The sequence below is a fragment of the Callorhinus ursinus genome, unplaced genomic scaffold (assembly GCF_003265705.2).
Source record: "Callorhinus ursinus isolate GAN/ISIS: 27379988/994484 unplaced genomic scaffold, GSC_fseal_2.0 scaffold25, whole genome shotgun sequence".
Classification (NCBI taxonomy): Eukaryota; Metazoa; Chordata; class Mammalia; order Carnivora; family Otariidae; genus Callorhinus; species Callorhinus ursinus.
The window spans coordinates 31,214,229-31,231,316 of NW_027397087.1; the positions used below are offsets into that span (position 1 = coordinate 31,214,229).

General features: G+C 46.2%; 1 protein-coding gene and 1 pseudogene across 3 annotated transcripts in view; both read left to right on the top strand.

Moving 5' to 3' along the window:
* Positions 1–1,925: 1,925 nt before the first annotated feature.
* LOC112832983 (tubulin beta chain pseudogene) lies at positions 1,926–3,488 on the top strand (annotated as a pseudogene).
* Positions 3,489–10,082: 6,594 nt separating this feature from the next.
* The window catches only part of DIS3L (DIS3 like exosome 3'-5' exoribonuclease), a 31,529-nt gene continuing 24,523 nt past the window's right edge, over positions 10,083–17,088 (top strand). The window contains exons 1-2 of one of the 3 annotated variants that reach the window (XR_003210521.2): positions 10,083–10,314; positions 11,671–11,824. Coding sequence is in view for 2 of the 3 variants with exons in the window: in XM_025883839.2 (XP_025739624.1) it covers positions 10,176–10,314; positions 11,671–11,824 (293 nt within the window). In the remaining variant the exon portion in view is untranslated. Of the gene's footprint in view, positions 10,315–10,762; positions 10,780–11,670; positions 11,825–17,088 lie in introns of those variants that run through there. The other 2 variants (XM_025883839.2, XM_073877222.1) reach the window with 2 other exon arrangements.

A 17,088-nucleotide genomic window follows, 5' to 3' on the forward strand; every position in this document is an offset into this window, starting at 1 on the left:
TCTTCCCTGGCCACATTGATTGGTTTATTTTTCAAACATGCAAACAAAAGAAAGATGAACCTGTGGCAGACTTTAAAACCCTCCATGGAAGCTGTCTTCCTACAGCCTCCAGGTTCCACACAATAAATTAGGTCACCCAACCTGCTCTAGCTGCCCTATTTATAAATGGATTATCTCTTGAGATTAGTGGATTGATAAAAAGGCAGAAAATAGGATGGGAAGCCACCAGTTAGACTGATGTCATGACCACAACTGAGCATTTTGAAAGGACTTTGAAGCAAGACCATAAAAAAGTTCACCAAACTATTGGCCTTACAGCTACAACAGACCCAAGGCCAGAGACTTAAAATGATACCTGGGCCTCCAGCATTACACCTTCCTAGGGGTCCATTATCAAAACCCTGGCCCAGAAATCAATGTCTCTATTGTAATCAAGTGGGACACTGGAAAAGAGATCATCCTCCGAGGCCCAATACAAATTCTTCCATATCAACTCGAATGCCTTTGTATCTGCCCCCAAAAGAGGCCCCCCTATGGTCCCTGCCCAGAGTAGATGGGACTCCAAGGGACCCTCCAGATTACTCTGCCATCAGTAATCCCCTTAAACAGTCTAGCGGAGACTAAAATTAAAATTAATGGGAAATCTTGCCAAATTCTGGTAGCTGCTGGAGCTACACTTTCTATTTTAAACCCCACTCTCATAGGACAACAAATACCTCAGAGTGAAAAGAAGGTTTCCATAGGAAGGTTATCTAATAAAATTCAGAAAGAGTTTCTATCTCAAGCAGTACAAATGACTCTGTGACCTTTCACTGAAAAACATCCCTTTTTGCTGTGTGATACAGCCCCAGTTAATCTATTAGGTAGAGATCTCCTTTCTAAATTAAAAGAGATAATACATTTAGCCTCCAATGGAGACCTCACCTTAGAATTTCTTGACCAACCTGAACCTGATCTTCTATGTTCCCTACAATGTCCTTGACACAGAAGAGGAAGAATCTCAACAAAGTCTCCTGATTTAATCAAGATACCCAAAAATCTGTGGGCCTCTGCTTTTTTAAAAAAAGATTTTATTTATTTGAGAGAGAGGGAGAAAGGGAGCACAAGTCGGGGGAGGGACAGAGGGAATCTCAAGCAGAATCTCAAGCAGACTCTGAGCTGAGCACGGAGCCTGACGTGAGGCTCAGTTTCATGACCCTGAGATCATGACCTGAGCCGAAGAAATCATGAGTCGGATGCTTAACCGACTGAGACACCCAGGCGCCCCTCTGTGGGCTACTTCTAATATTGACATTGGGAGAATAAAAAGTTCAGAGCCTATAAAAATTCAGATAGACATAACTAAACCTCTTCCCAAATGGCCTCAAAAATCCATTAAATTTTGAGGCCACACAAAGCCTTACACCAATAGTAGAAGACCTAATCATTCCTGGTCCCAGCCCCTGTAACCTACCCATCTTTCCAGTCCAGAAACCTAATGAGGACTTGAGATTTGTCCAGGACTTGAGAGCTATTAACAACATAGCTATTCACGGCCCATGGATGGCTCCATCAGTAGAGCATGTGACTCTTGATCTTGGGGTTGTGAGTTCAAGCCCCATATTGGATGTAGAGATGACTTAAAAAAAAAAAAAATCTTGGGCGCCTGGGTGGCTCAGTTGGTTAAGCGACTGCCTTCGGCTCAGGTCATGATCTTGGAGTCCCGGGATCGAGTCCCGCATCGGGCTCCCTGCTCAGTGGGGAGTCTGCTTCTCCCTCCGACCCTCTTCCCTCTCCTGCTATCTATCTCTCATTCTCTCTCTCACAAATAAACAAATAAATAAAATCTTTAAAAAAAAAAAAAATCTTGCTTTTCTCCCTCTCAGAACCTTCCTGCCTCTGCGTTCAGACCTCGCTGCTCCAGCCTCTGGGACATGTCCCATCCTTCCAGCTTGCGGTTAGCAGTATAGAAAAAAAATTCCCTATCATTTTCTTGCCCCGTACACACCTTGAGGCGAGCAAAAGAATTAAAAATAAATTTTAACAATGAGGGAAATCGTGCATATCCAGGCTGGTCAGTGTGGCAACCAGATCGGTGTCAAGTTCTGGGAGGTAATCAGTGATGAACACGGCATCGATCCCACCGGAACCTACCACGGTGACAGCAACCTGCAGCTGGATTGCATCTCCGTGTACTACAATGAAGCTACAGGTGGCAAATATGTTCCTCGTGCTATCTTGGTGGATCTAGAACCCGGGACCATGGACTCTGTTCGCTCAGGTCCTTTTGGGCAGATATTCAGACCAGACAACTTTGTTTTCGGTCAGTCCGGGGTAGGCAACAACTGGGCCAAGGGCCACTATACAGAGGGGGCTGAGCTGGTTGACTCAGTCCTGGATGTGGTGAGGAAGGAGGCTAAGAGCTGTGACTGCCTGCAGGGCTTCCAGCTGACCCACTCGCTGGGTGGGGGCACAGGCTCTGGAATGGGCACCTTGCTCATCAGCAAGATCCAAGAAGAGTATCCTGACCACATCATGAACACCTTCAGTGTGGTACCCTCACCCAAAGTGTCTGACACGGTGGTCGAGCCCTACAATGCCACCCTCTCCGTCCATCAGCTGGTAGAGAATACGGATGAGACCTACTGCATTGACAATGAGGCCCTGTACGACATCTGCTTCCGTACTCTCAAGCTGACCACGCCAACCTACGGGGACCTGAACCCCCTCGTCTCAGCCACCATGAGTGGTGTCACCACCTGCCTCTGCTTCCCTGGTCAGCTCAATGCTGACCTCCGCAAGCTAGCCGTCAACATGGTGCCCTTCCCACGTCTCCACTTCTTCATGCCCGGCTTCGCACCTCTGACCAGCCGTGGAAGCCAGCAGTATCGGGGCCCTCACTGTGCCCGAACTCACCCAGCAGGTCTTTGATGCCAAGAACATGATGGCCGCCTGTGACCCCCGCCATGGCCGTTACCTCACCGTGGCTGCTGTCTTGCGTGGGCGGATGTCCATGAAGGAGGTAGATGAGCAGATGCGCAACGTGCAAAACAAGAATAGCAGCTACTTCGTGGAATGGATCCCCAACAACGTCAAGACAGCAGTCTGCGATATCCCACCTCGTGGCCTCAAGATGGCAGTCACCTTCATCGGCAACAGCACGGCCACAGGAGCTCTTCAAGCGCATCTCGGAGCAGTTCACGGCCATGTTCCGGCGCAAGGCCTTCCTGCACTGGTACACAGGCGAGGGCATGGACGAGATGGAGTTCCCTGAAGCCGAGAGCAACATGAACGACCTTGTCTCCGCGTACCAGCAGTACCAGGACGCCACCGCGGAAGAAGAAGAGGATTTCGGTGAGGAGGCCGACGAGGAGGCCTAAGGCAGAGCACCATCACCTCAGGCTCTCCGTTCCCTCAGCCTTCTTCCTCAGCTGCCCCTGTCCTCTCCCTCAGAACTGCATTTTCCGCCTCTGTCTCATTTTATTTTGTTTTGTTTTCCTTTTTTGGAGGGGGGGGATCCTAGAACAGTGCCTGGCACATGATAGGCGCTCAATAAATATTTGTTGTTTGTAAAAAAAAAAAAAAAAATCTTTAACACACACAACACAAGATAGCTAGCCCCTGTTTCTCAGTTTTTCCAAGGCGAACACCCTTTTGTAGCAAGTTCTACCTGACTCAAGGTGGTTCACTGTTGTAAACCTTTGTTCATCCCTGAAGTCCCTAAAAGCCATTTGGCTTTACTCGTACTCTTTAAAGTGAATGTGTTTCGGGCACCTGGGTGGCTCAATTGGTTAAGCGACTGCCTTCGGCTCAGGTCATGATCCCGGGGTCCTGGGATCGAGTCCCGCATCCGGCTCCCTGCTCGGCGGGGGGTCTGCTTCTCCCTTTGACCCTCCCCCCTCTTATGCTCTCTCTCTCTCTCTCATTCTCGCTCTCAAATAAATAAATAAATAAAATCTTTAAAAAAAAAATAAAGTGAATGTATTTCTAGGCCTGGCTGGCTATTGCGGACTATGGATTCCTAATTTTTCTCTATTGGCTTCCCCACTCTATGAACTTATTAAAATTTCAGTCCCTGGATGCCTGCCTTGGGAGGATAAACATGAGCAGGACTTTCTACGAGGAAAACAAGCAGAGCAAGAACTGCGTGTCTTGGAGCCACCCAACTATTGACAACCCTTCCCCTTGTTTGTGCATGACAGAAAAACACAAGCCCTGGAAATGCTTGTGCAAGAACATGGCAATGAATACAGACCTACTGCCTTGGACAGCATACAGCTTGACTCAGTTGCTCCTGCCTATCCCAAATGCCTTCAGGCTACAGCCCCAGCTACAAAGTTGGTAGAAGCCTTAGGAAATGACATTTATTTATACACTTCACATGCGGCCTTAAGCCTCCTTAACTCTGAATTGACTCACTATTTCTCTGCAAGCCGACTCCTCCTCTAAGATCCGTCTGCTTTTGCTGCCTAATTTACATCTTAAATGTGGCAACGTCCTAAATCCCTCCGGCTACAACCCCTGCCTGATGAAGGTGAGCCCCACGACTGTGAGGTAATAATGTCCCATTTCGTGACACCGCATCCTGATTTATAAGACACCACTTTGACTAATCCTGATCTAATTTTGTGTGCTGATGAGTCACACTATAAAAATGAGAAAGGGATTTTCCAACCTGGTTATGCTGTTACTATCCAGTAGGAGCTCCTTGAAAGAGATAACCTCCCACGAGCTAAATCCATCCAGCAGAGCTCCAAGCCCTCACTGGAGCATGCCAGTTATCATCAAAAGGAAGAGTTGTTAATATTTATGCGGATAACCAGTATGCCTTGGGGACCATCCATGATTTGGAGATGTTATGGAAACAAAGGGATTTTCTTACATCCGCTGGGACCCCAATCAAAAGTGTACAACAAATAAATGACTTTTTACTGCTATTCTCTTATCTTCTGAAATTGCTGTTATCAAAATTGAGGCTCACACTAAAAAGACAGAACCTGAGCATCGGAGAAATGCCCTGGCTCACTCTCATGCAAAGGCAGTAGCAACAGATGTGGATGAAGTCCATTCTGCTCCTGACCCCTCCTTGCCAGACTTTTGCCATCTTGATGTCTTCCTTGTAACGTGGCAACAGTCTGCTCCTGAATCAGAGACCGCAATGGGTAAACAGCCACTTGGTTCTTCCCCACTCCCTGACATATCCCATTTTCCTGTTTTTGAGTTCCTTTACCCACCATGGAGCAATTAAGGTGATTCATATTATAAATAAATAGTTGTGGAGAGACTTCCACAAAATTGCCAAAACCGTTTACCACCAATGCCTGACCTGTCAGGTCCATAACCCTGGAAAACCTATGTTTATTCCCAGAGGCCTCAAAATTCCCTCGGGACCCTTTAAGCACCCATAGCTGGACATCAGTCAACTGCGACCTAGTATGGGTTATCGATCTGGCCTTGTTATTGTCTGTATGTTTTCTGGATGGGTTGAAGCCTCCCCCTGCCACAGGGCCGATGCCCTCACAGAGGCAAAGAAATTGTTGGAAAACATGGTTCGCACTTGGGGTACACCTCCCACAATCTCCAGTGATCAAGGCACCCACTTCAGTGGGCAAATCTACAAGCTTTAACAAAAATCTTACAAACCTCTTGGAATTATCACTGTCCCTATCACCCTCAATCATCAGGCAAGGTCAAGAGAACAAATGGGATCCTCAAACTTAAAAATCTCTAAACTTGGGGCACCTGGGTGGTATAGTCATTTGTGTCCGGCTCTTGGTTTCTGCTCAGGTTGTGATCTCAGGGTCATGAGATCAAGCCCCATGTCAGGCTCCGCGCTCAGCACAGAGTCTGCTTAAGACTTTCTCTCCCTCTACCCCTGCCCCCTCCCACCACTCTCTCTAAATAAACAAATCTTTTTTTTTTTCAAGATTTTATTTATTTATTTATTTGACACACACAGAGAGACAGCGAGAGAGGGAACACAGCAGGGGGGGACGGGAGAGGGAGAAGCAGGCTTCCCGCCGAGCAGGGAGCCCAATGTGGGCCTCGATCCCAGGACCCTGGGATCATGACCTGAGCCGAAGGCAGACGCTTAAAGACTGAGCCACCCAGGCGCCCTAAACAAATCTTTTTTAAAAAAAAATCTTAACTTGCTGAAACTCCTAGACTCTTTTGGCCTAAATATTGCCTCTGGTCTTGTGGACTATTTGCAGACCCCCTTTGGGAAACATAAACTTACTCCGCATAAGATAGTCACCAACCAATGTCTGTTGGTATACAACTGTCCGCTGATCCCTTGTTTTCTCAAGCTAGTATGACCAATTATAACTATTAACTATAAATCGTTAATGTCTTATGTCAAAGCCTGTCATCAACAGGTTAAGGAAGCTTTGCCAGATCCCAATTCAAAGGGTCCTGTTGGGCACAGTCCAGAACCTGCTGACTGGGTGTTCTGGAAATGAGGTCAGAAGAAGACAGCTCTTGAACCCTGTTGAAAGGGACCTTACCAAGTGTTCCTGACACTGCTGTGAAACTAGAAGACATTGAGCCTTGGGTGCACATCTCACAGGTAAAGAAGGCCCCACCCGACATCTGGTCCTATACAGATGCTGGAAACCTCCAAATCAAATTGGTGAGGAAGACAAGTGGCTGACATCGATGTAGACAGCTTCCACCCAAGATGCCAGTCAAGACTTTATACTTTATTTTTTTTAAGATTTATTTATTTATTTGAGAGACAGAGAGAGAGTGGGGCGGGGGAAGGGGGCTGTAGAGCGGCAGAGGGAGAGGGAGAGAGAGAATCTTTTAAAATCTTAAGCAGACTCCGTGCTGAGCCAGGAGCCTGATGCGGAGCTCGATCTCACGACCCTGAGATCACGACCTGAGCCAAAATCAAGAGTCAGACAATTAACCAACTGTGCCACCCAGGTGCCCCAAGACTTCATACTTTAAACATGAAATCCTTTCTTCTCTTTCTTTCCTTTACTCTGGCATTGGCCTGGAAAGATAATAGCATCATCTGTATCTCCCAGACCATTGTTATGGAGGGTAACCTTTCAAATTATTGAATTTGTCATCAAAAACGCCAATCTGTCCTTAAGGCTAGAAACCCCCTGGTCATTCCTGTGACCAAGTTCTCTTCTATTCCCAATGCCTGCACAACGATAGACGCCCCCCCCCCCACTTAGAAGTCTCTTCTCGAGTTCAACTCTTATAGCCAAAAATCCAGTGCCTTGTTTTTATCTTTCTCTAATTATAACTGTTCCTCCCCAAGTAGACACAAATACCTATGCAAATCTCAGGACATTGGCACCCCGACATTTTCATGATTATCTAACTCAGATCTGCCCCCAATCACAAAAAAAACTCACCAGCAGCACCCATCTTTGCAAGATAATTAGAACAACAACTATGTGGTGCTAGGAGATTTACTTCCCAAATACACTAAAAATCCACCTGAGTCCTGGCTTGAACAGGCAAATGCAACAATCCCTGTGTGTGAATCCATTGATGGTACCACCAAAACCAGAATGGTCTGGTGTATCTTTGTCTGTGGTGGTTATCATTCTCCTTGGGTCTCTAAATGTCTGGATGGCTGACACACAGCTGGGCAATACCTCTGAGGTTCCCTAACTGTGTCCCTAACAGTTCTCAAACAAACTAAGCCACCTCACTACTCAGGCCCCCCTGAATTTACACTGTCAAGTTAGAAAGGACCTTCCAAGAAACTTTCAGGATTCAGGATTTGTTTCCTTGCACAGGGCCCTACATCCTCGGCTAGGAATAAATGTAAATACGAATACGATCAGGAACCTGTCTTTAACTCTTGAAAATATTGCAGAATCTGCTAAGACAACAGCTACCCAACAAAAATCCTTAGGCTCTGTGGCCAACGTTGTTCTTGATAATCAGATAGCCCTCAATTACCTTTCAGCTGAGCAAAGAGTATCTGTGCTATGGCCAACATCACTTGCTGTACTGGATTAACACTTCTGGAGAAGCTGAAACAATTACATAGGATCACTATACGTGCCACTTGGCTTAAAAAGGTGACTGCTTCAAAGGGGGTCTTTCTTTGACTTACTTGATTTTGATTGGGTTGGGTCTTGGGGACCATGGCTCCAAAGTGCACCCCAAACACTGAGAATTATTCTGCTTATAATAATCACAGTGGTCTCCTTGGCACACTACATTCCCTCAAAAGCTTTAAATGCGGGGCACCTGGGTGGCTCAGTCGATTAAGCATCTGCCTTGGGCTCAGGTCACAATCCCAGGGTCCTGGGATCGAGCCCCGCATCAGGCTCGTGCTTGGCGGGGAGTCTGCTTCTCACTCTGCTCCTCTCCCCCGCTCCTGCTCTCTCTCAAATAAATAAATAAAATCTTTAAAAAAGCTTTAAATGCAGGTGTATAACCAGGAACCACCAAGCAAATGATCTCCCTAAGACTGGAACGCCAAAAAACGAAAGAAGAAAATGACCACCTAGAAAATGGTGAACCTGGCGTCCAGACATGTGAATACCACAGAGATTCAGCCAAAAACATCCTGACCTGTGAAAATCACACAGAGGATCAGTAAAACCTATGAGAACTCCCAGAGTGGTAGCTGAGAGGGGCGCTAATGCCTTCAATTTTGATGACCTGTTTCAGTTGAGAGAGAAGGGAGAGGAAAAAAGAAAGGAACAATAGGCCCCAAATTGCCCCCGTGACAGCAAACCAACGCTTAATTGCAGTTTCAGCCTCTCCCAGGAATGTGACCTTAACCAGCCTATCTGGAATTATCTGATCAGCACTAGTGAGGTATTCCGCATGACAGACCCCCACTCTTCCCACAAAGGAAGGTAACCTTGTCTGAAACAATCCACTCTGTTAAAAACTTCTTTTTCCTCTTCCCTTCTGCCTAAAAAGCCCTTCCATTTTGCACAGCTCCTTGGTGCTCCTTTTCGGTTTGCTAGACGCGATGCTATATGATTCATAAATCCTTAAATAAAGCCAATTTGATCTTTAAATTTACTTGAAAAAAAATTTTTTTTAACAAAGAGGAAGCTCTGATATTCCCAGCCAGCTGGTTGAGCTGCCTTAACTAGAGCTCAACAAGTAGACTATAAAGTCCTTAGACGCAGGAGCTATATTTTATTCATCTGTGAATAACACAGTAATTAGTTAAGAGCCTGCTTTGAATTCAGCCAGATTCTGGCTTGAATATCGATTCTACCACTTAATAACTGGGTAACCTTGGCCACTTAACCTCCCTAATCCTGCTTCATCGCCTGTAAAATGGGGATACTAATGCGTGACTCCATTGACTTGTGGAAATTAAATGTGACACTTGTACGTGATGCTTCTGGTACAGCTCAAAATACGAATGCTTGTTCAGTGCTTGGTAGAACTCTTTGTTGAGGGCTTGGAAGAACAGAGGCTTGCATCCAACCAAGAGTGTATGATCTCAGAAGAAACTGTGCCGAGTCTCCCAGTTTAAAGTTGCTTTGCCAGAGGCTGCAAATGCCATAGAGTTGAGATTGAACAGATAGTGTACCTCAAGGAAATGGATTGGTTTTCATTTTATCTGCACTGTTTGAATTTTCATATGGATTAAAAATACATGAAATTAAAAATAAATACGACTTTTTAAGAGGAAAAAAATGCTGGACTGGCAGGGTTTCTGGCTTATTCGCTCAATCTTTGAGCTCTTTTAGGAAACCAAGAGCGAGGAACAGAAAACACTAATAATTACCCACCCAGCAGTCCCCATGCCCATAAGGACCTGGGGGTAGCAACAAAATCTAATAATCCTTCAGGGTTGGACCAACACTTTCTTCCCAACCCTTCAGCTTCCACATAGTCCACACATCTTTATCTCCCTACGTCGTTTGGGCGGTTTCCACCTCTCCCTGCCCCCAGGAAATGGTGGGTTGGGGAGAGACCGAGGCGGGGCTGGAGCACCCCTCCCGCGGCCGCCTCCGGCTCTCAGCCGCGGCCTCGGCCGTTAGGGCGGTTCCGGTGCCCCTCGGGGCGCTCTGGAGGCTGCCAGCGGTGCCCAGGAGCCCGCGTAGACCAGGCCGCCCGGCCGAGGGGGCGGGCCCGGAGCCGCGGCCTCGCTTCCGCCCGCGCCGCGCCGCGCAGCGCCCGCCACCTCCCGGCAGCTCGCTCGGGCGGGCCTCGCGGGGCTCCGGAGCCGTGACCCGCCGAGCACCGCCAGCATGCTGCAGAAGCGGGAGAAGGTGCTGCTCCTGAGGACCTTCCAGGGCCGGACGCTGCGGATCGTGCGGGAGCACTACCTGCGGCCCAGCGTGCCCTGCAACAGCCCGCTCTGCCCGCAGCCCGCCGCCTGCCGCAACGGTCAGGGCCGGGCCGGAGAGCGGAGAGCCCTGGGCGGCGGGAGCGAGGGCGGCGGGGCCGGGCCGGGCCGGGCGTCCGCCGGGAGGCGCCAGGGCGCTGCTGGAGGCCTGGGCGCGAGGTCGCGCGGGCGCCGAGGCCGAGGCCGAGGCCGCCGGGCCTCCGCCCGCCCAGGCAGCAGCTCGGGCCCGGCGGCGGGGCTGCGGGTGGGGAGCGAGAGGGCCGGGGCCCCGGAGCCGCCCCGACGGCCGTGGCGCGCTGCTTCCTGGGGGCTCCCCACACCCGCCCTCCCGTCGGCCCCCCCTCTCAAATGGAAGGGCCCAGAGCCCGGCGCCCCCACAGCCTAGAGGCCCGGCGAGCGCGGCTTTCCGAGGGGCCCGGGGACGCAGGAACCTGCCTCTTCTGCACCCCCCAGGATCGCGTGGTGGTGAAATGGGGGGTGCTCGGCTGCGGGCCCCACGGCGAGAGGTGGGGCGCCATCCCGCGGCGCGGAGAGCGCCTGCTGCCGCTCATTTGACACGTCTTTATTCGCACAAATGTTCTGACCTACCAGCCCAGATCCTCAGACTCTTAGCGGGTGGAGAGCCGTCCACACTAAAATTTGTGAATTGTCTGGGCCCCCGCTGCACAGGAAGGTCAAGGGGAAGTTGGACTTGGAGCTGCTGTGGGCTAGACCTTCGCCCACTTGGTTTCTCAGCTGCAAGGGTGGCGGATCTAACGAGGAAGATGACTGGTTCACTTCTGTCTGGTGGGAGAGGAGCCTGGGGGTCCTTAGTACTGGGAATCCTCAGTTTATGGTTAAAGTGAACATTTCATTTACAGCTTGGCTAAGCAGCTCCCTGAGATGCGGGCTGGGTGGAAAGCCTAACCACTGCCCATGCTTGCACCGAGAATGTTTTCCAGTCGATCCCGGCTTTCTGGCCTCTGGAGACTTCTGAGCGTGTACACAAGCTTGAGACTCAGAACCCGCTTGAAATTGCTAGGCATAAACAGGTGGTTAACATGTATATTTCAGGGGACCCCATCTGAATGTGAGTGTAGGTCGGTGAGTTAACAGAAATAAATATTTAGGTCGTGCTAAAGGTTTGCTTGTTTTTAAAAAATCAGTCATCTTCACCATTGGCAACACCATAAACCACATTGAGCTTTTACCTAGCACAGCTTCAGACAAATGAAGATGCTGAATTTACCTGAACTTTGGGCCGCTACCAAAGTAGGGTTGTCGTGTCCTTTAAAAACTTCAGGGTGTAGTTAAGACTGGAAGCTATTTTGCAGAGTGGAGCACCCTTGACATTGAAGTAGTAATAAGCCAGGTTCACAATTGTTGTCTAATCGCTTACATTTTGAATTATGTTCTAGATGGGAAACTCTTGTCTAGTGATGTGACTCATTACATGATCCCAGATTGGAAAGTTGTTCAAGATTACCTGGAGATCCTTGAGTTCCCAGAGCTGAAGGGAATTATTTTCATGCAGACAGCTTGTCAAACTGTGCAGCATCAAAGAGGCCGCAGGTATCTGTTTTGCATTATTTATTTATGTCTATATGGAATATTTTTCTCTTCCCCTTTAGAGAAGGTCCCTTGTTGGAGGGGATGGGGAGGAATTCATTATTTTGTCAGAAAGGACTTTTTGAAGTAATTTGGTATTCTCTTCGCTGGTGAGGAATGCAGTGACATTATTTTATATTTCTGCTTCAACACCTGGCCAAGAGATCTGACTGTAGATCAATAAGCTGCAGTGTCCCCAGTATATGGGTATTTAAGATTCTTGGCTTTGGGTTTGCATGTATTTTTTAGATACATTGTTTCAGAAGCCTATACTTTTGAGGGGGAGGAGTATTTTATTTTTAAATTTTAAACTTTATTGTGGATGCAAATTGTACTTGTAGTGATTTATTTAATGAAAGCAGAAATAACTTGTTTTATTTTTACATTACTGGTATAACTACCAACCATACCCATTGTATTTGCCAAAGGATTTCTGATTGAATCAGTCTAAAATGCTTGCCTTATACCTAAATGAAGAACAATTGTTTACCTTTTAAACAAATATCTAAAAACTGGTTTTGCTTCATTTAACATTGGGAAAGGATTTATGATTTGAACGTGAAGACTGCATAGAAACAGCATATTACAATTATACATCCAACCTCTTAACACCCCTAGTTATTTAAAAAGCAGAAACTATGTGTTTATTCTTTTTTAAATGTTCTGGTTTCTTTAGAGTTTGGTGGTAAAAGATGAAGTATGTTTATTTGTATATGAAAATGATGAGTTGTCCTTATTATATGCTCAGTTCAAAAAAATGTGCATTACCTAGATTGCGGATTTTTCAGATAGAATATTTTTCAATGAGTTTGAAGTTGATTTTGCTCAGACACAAAGATATAGATGTTTATACACATCCAGGTTTGAACGCTGCTTCAGGGGTCGTATTTCAATTTCTGCTACTAAAATCAATTTGCTATCATTTGGATTGCAAGCACTCTGCTGAGCCTTTTCAACTTCTGTTTTCTGAAATATTTTTAATATTAAGGGTTGTTTTAAAAACCAATTCCTGGGACATTCAAAAGCAAAGAATTGGAATTTAAATGTCTTTTCTCCTGAACATTTCAAAAGTAGTTAACTTGATGAAAAACTATTGGTTTTCCACTGCTTTACCGTGTCTCTAAATATACTAAATGTGAGAACAAAGGATGAGCAGTTGTGAAATAGGCTGATACGATATCACCCTGGTTTTCCCATTTGGTAAGCACATTTTGAGCTCAGAGTTCCAGGCCTTATGGGGTACAAAAAGAAGTACAGTTGACCTTTGAACAGTGTGGGGATTAGGGGCTCGGACCCCTGCACAGGCAAAAATCCATGTATAACTTTCAGTTCCCCCAAAACTTAATTAATAGTCTACTGTGGACCAGAATCCTTACTGATAACATAGTAGATTAACATATATTTTATATATATTGTATGTTGTATACCGTATTCTTGCAGTAAGGTAAGCTAGAGAAAAGAAAACATTAAGAAGGCCACAATGAAGGGGCACCTGGGTGGCTCAGTCGGTTAAGCGTCTGCCTTCGGCTCAGGTCATGATCTCAGGGTCCTGGCATCGAGCCCCACAAACGGAACCAGGCTCAGCAGGGAGTTGACATCTCCCTCTCCCTCTGTCCAACCCCCCCGCCTCATGAGCGCTCTCTCTCTCTCTCTCTCCCTCTCAAATAAATAAATAAGATCTTTAAAAAAAAGAAAACCATAATGAGAAAATACATTTACAATGCTGTACTGTATTTACCAAAATAATTCCACTGTCAATGGACTGCCATAGTTAATAGCCACATTGTTCAAGGGTCAACTGTATCAGTCCCTCTCAACAAACCTGTCGTCTTGTTGGGGTTAGGTGCAAGAAGGTAATGGTGGCACACCATACACGCAGGCAGTATGACTTAATGTGGACTATGCAAAGTGCAGAGGTAAATACGGGGTGTGGGGGTTTGCCCGAAAACCCTCTGAAGGAAGTAGGTTTGAGACTGGTCTTAAGGGACGCCTGGGTGATGCAGTTGTTAAGCGTCTGCTTTCAGCTCAGGTCATGATCTCAGCGTCCTGGGATTGAGCCCCGCATCAGGCTCCATGCTCAGTGGGGAGCCTGACTCCCCCTCTGCCTGGCACTCCCCCTGCTTCTGCTCTTTCTGTCTGACAAATAAAATCTTTAAAAAGAGAGAGAGATTGGTCTTAAAGCAGGGGTACTGAACGTAATTGATGAAGAGAGAGAAGAGGCAGGCAAAGGAATCAGCACCCTTAGGACTTGGTGCTTTGTTTACCTGGTAAGCAGCCGACAGTTGTATTCAGGTTCAAAGAGCTAAATGACCAAAACTACCGAAGCCTTAAAAAGTGTCCTATATCGAAAGCTAACTTTATAATTGATCACAGCCCTTGAATGTAGAAGATCCAGGGAATTTGCTTTATTAGTTTGGACTTAATATATATTAAGTGTAAGTCATTGACCCTCTGGTGTTTTGCTTCATTTAATGTTGGAAAATGTTTTCTTGTGTTTTTCCGTTCTTCCTTGGAGACTTGAGATGCTAGTAAATAATGCATTCTATTTGATATGCTTTGAGGAACATTTTTGCTTAAAAAAGCCTTGTCAGTTAAAAATACCTGGTTGGTCTAGTGTCTGGTGTAAGGATGCCTTGCTTTCTCCTTTTGCCCTCCTCCTGAATTATTTCTTTATAGCTTTAGAGCCTCAATAGTTCACACCTCTATTTCTCAGTATATAACATAAGATTGGAATTAGAGAATATTATAGTTGGAGAGGATCTAAGAAGTCAAGTGATCCAACTCCCCATCCAATAGATTGGTATTACTCAGTCTTTGTTTCTAAGACTTTTTATCAACTTTTTTCTTCCAGACACCCAGTCTTAATTTGCTTTGTTACATGTTTTAACATAAATCTAGATGTAAAGTCCTCATGCTTAAGTACTTACTGCAACCCTAAACCCAAATTGGACCATCACATCGAACAAACAAAGCTTACAAAATAAGAAGACTGCAAATGAACATTAATTTAACGTGACTGATAACATTGTTCTACTGAAATGAAATCACCAGAGTTGAGTTTCCCAGTAAAAAGACATAGTCTCCAATCTGGTTCTGTACTTAAAATGATTTTGTATTTTGCTTTCGATACTATCAATGCAGCAAATGCCTGTTCTCCTAAGTATATTAAGTATATTACAGAAAACATCATGAAAGAAGTCAAGTTTTTGATTGCTCGGGATAATCGCATGTTCTGCCGATCCTCACACACTTGTCCCGTGAGGGATCCTTTGATGACTCTGAGGCTGTCTTGTCCATTGCCTTCATTCCTGTGTCCAGGTGTTTATCTGTTTATTCAACAAACATTTGCGGAGACACTGTGTGTGCCGGGACCATGCTCACACCGAGGCTGCCGTGCTGAACAGATGCAGACACGGTGTTCGGGGGAGACGGTGATACTCAGCTAATCACACAAAAGATGGAGAGCTGCCACGGAGCCACGGGGCCCTGAGGAGAGTCCACATTCGCCAGCGAGGCGAGGAAAAGCTTTCCCGAGGGAGATGCCTACACTGGGCTCTCCAGGGTGGGTAGGAGTAAACCAGGCAGAGAAAGGAGAGAAGCTTTCCAGGGGAGGGGGCTGCTATGCAGGGTCGTGGAGAGGGAGATTTGCTCCGTTCAAGAAACTAGAAGGCCCTGGCATGGATGAGGGGTCCTAGGGATGTTGCAGGGTCGTAAGCTGGGTGGGATAATATATATAATCAGATTCCTATTTTGAAAAGATGACTAGGCCGTGGGGAAGTGGCTGTCACTTCAGTTCACGTGAGAGGTGCTGGTAGCTTAGAGATGGAAAGAAAGAGATATTTCCAACAGTATCTTAATAGGTAAAAGTCTGTAGAACTTTCTCAGTCTTTAATGCCGAGAATGGAAAACATGTCCATGCAGAATTTGTACAGGAATGTTCATAGCAGCTGTATTCCTAGTAGCCCCCAAAATGGCATCGGACCCAAATGTCCATCACCTGATATAATGGTTACACAAAATGTACTTTATCCGTACAATGGAATAGTATCCAGCCATAAAAGGAATGAAACACTGACATATGCTATAACATGAAAATATTATGCTGAAAGAAGCCAGCCACACAAAGAAGTCATTTTTGTATGATTCCATTTATATGAAATGCCTGGAATAGGTAAATCCTAGAGATAGAAAATAGACTAGTGGTTGTCAGGGTCAGGGGAATGGGGAATAATTGCTTAAGGGATCTAGGTTTCTTTTTGGGGTGATAAAATGTCTGGACTTAGTGGTGATGGTTGCATAACTCTGTGACTATACAAAATGCTATTGAATTGTATATTTTAAAAGGATAATTTTAGGGTGCCTGCATGGCTCGGTCGGTTAAGCGACTGCCTTTGGCTCAGGTCATGATTCCAGGGTCTTGGGATTGAGTCCCGCATCAGGCGCCCTGCTCCATGGGGAAGCCTGCTTCTCCCTCTCGTTCTGTCTTCCATTCCCCCCTCCCCACCGCTTGTGCTTTTTTCTCTCTCTCTGTCAAATAAATAAAATCTTTTGAAAAGGGGGGGATAATTTTATGGTATATGAATTATATCTCAGTTAAGCTGTTATTTAAAAAAAAAACCTATAAAACTTAGTAATGGACTTAGATATGTAAGGGGAGGGAGAAGGTGGTGTCAAGGCTAACACCAAGGTTTCTGGTTTACATAACTGGATAGAGAGAGAGAGAGAGAGAGCACTGGAGGAGGTCCAGAGGGGTGGAGCTAGAGGTCATGAGTTTGAGGTTGTCTTTGAGGCTTCCAAATGGCAGTGCAGTTAGAGGGCATTCAGATGGCCCAAAATATACTCCATTGAAAATGTTTTGGGCGCCTGGGTGGCTCAGTCGTTAAGCGTCTGCCTTCAGCTCGGGTCGTGATCCCAGGGTCCTGGGATCGAGCCCCGCATCAGGCTCCCTGCTCCGCAGGAGGCCTGCTTCTCCCTCTCCCACTCCCCCTGCTTGTGTTCCCTCTCTCACTATGTCTCTCTCTGTCAAATAAATAAATAAAATCTTTAAAAAAAAGAAAGAAAGAAAGAAAATGTTTTAAAAGTACCATCTAGGGGCATCTGACTGGCTCCGTCAGTGGATCATGTGACTCTTGTCTTGATCTCCAGGTCATGAGTTCAGGCCCCACACTGGGTGTACAGCTTACTTAAAAAAAAAAAAAAAAAAAAAAAAAAAAAAAAAAAAAAAAAAA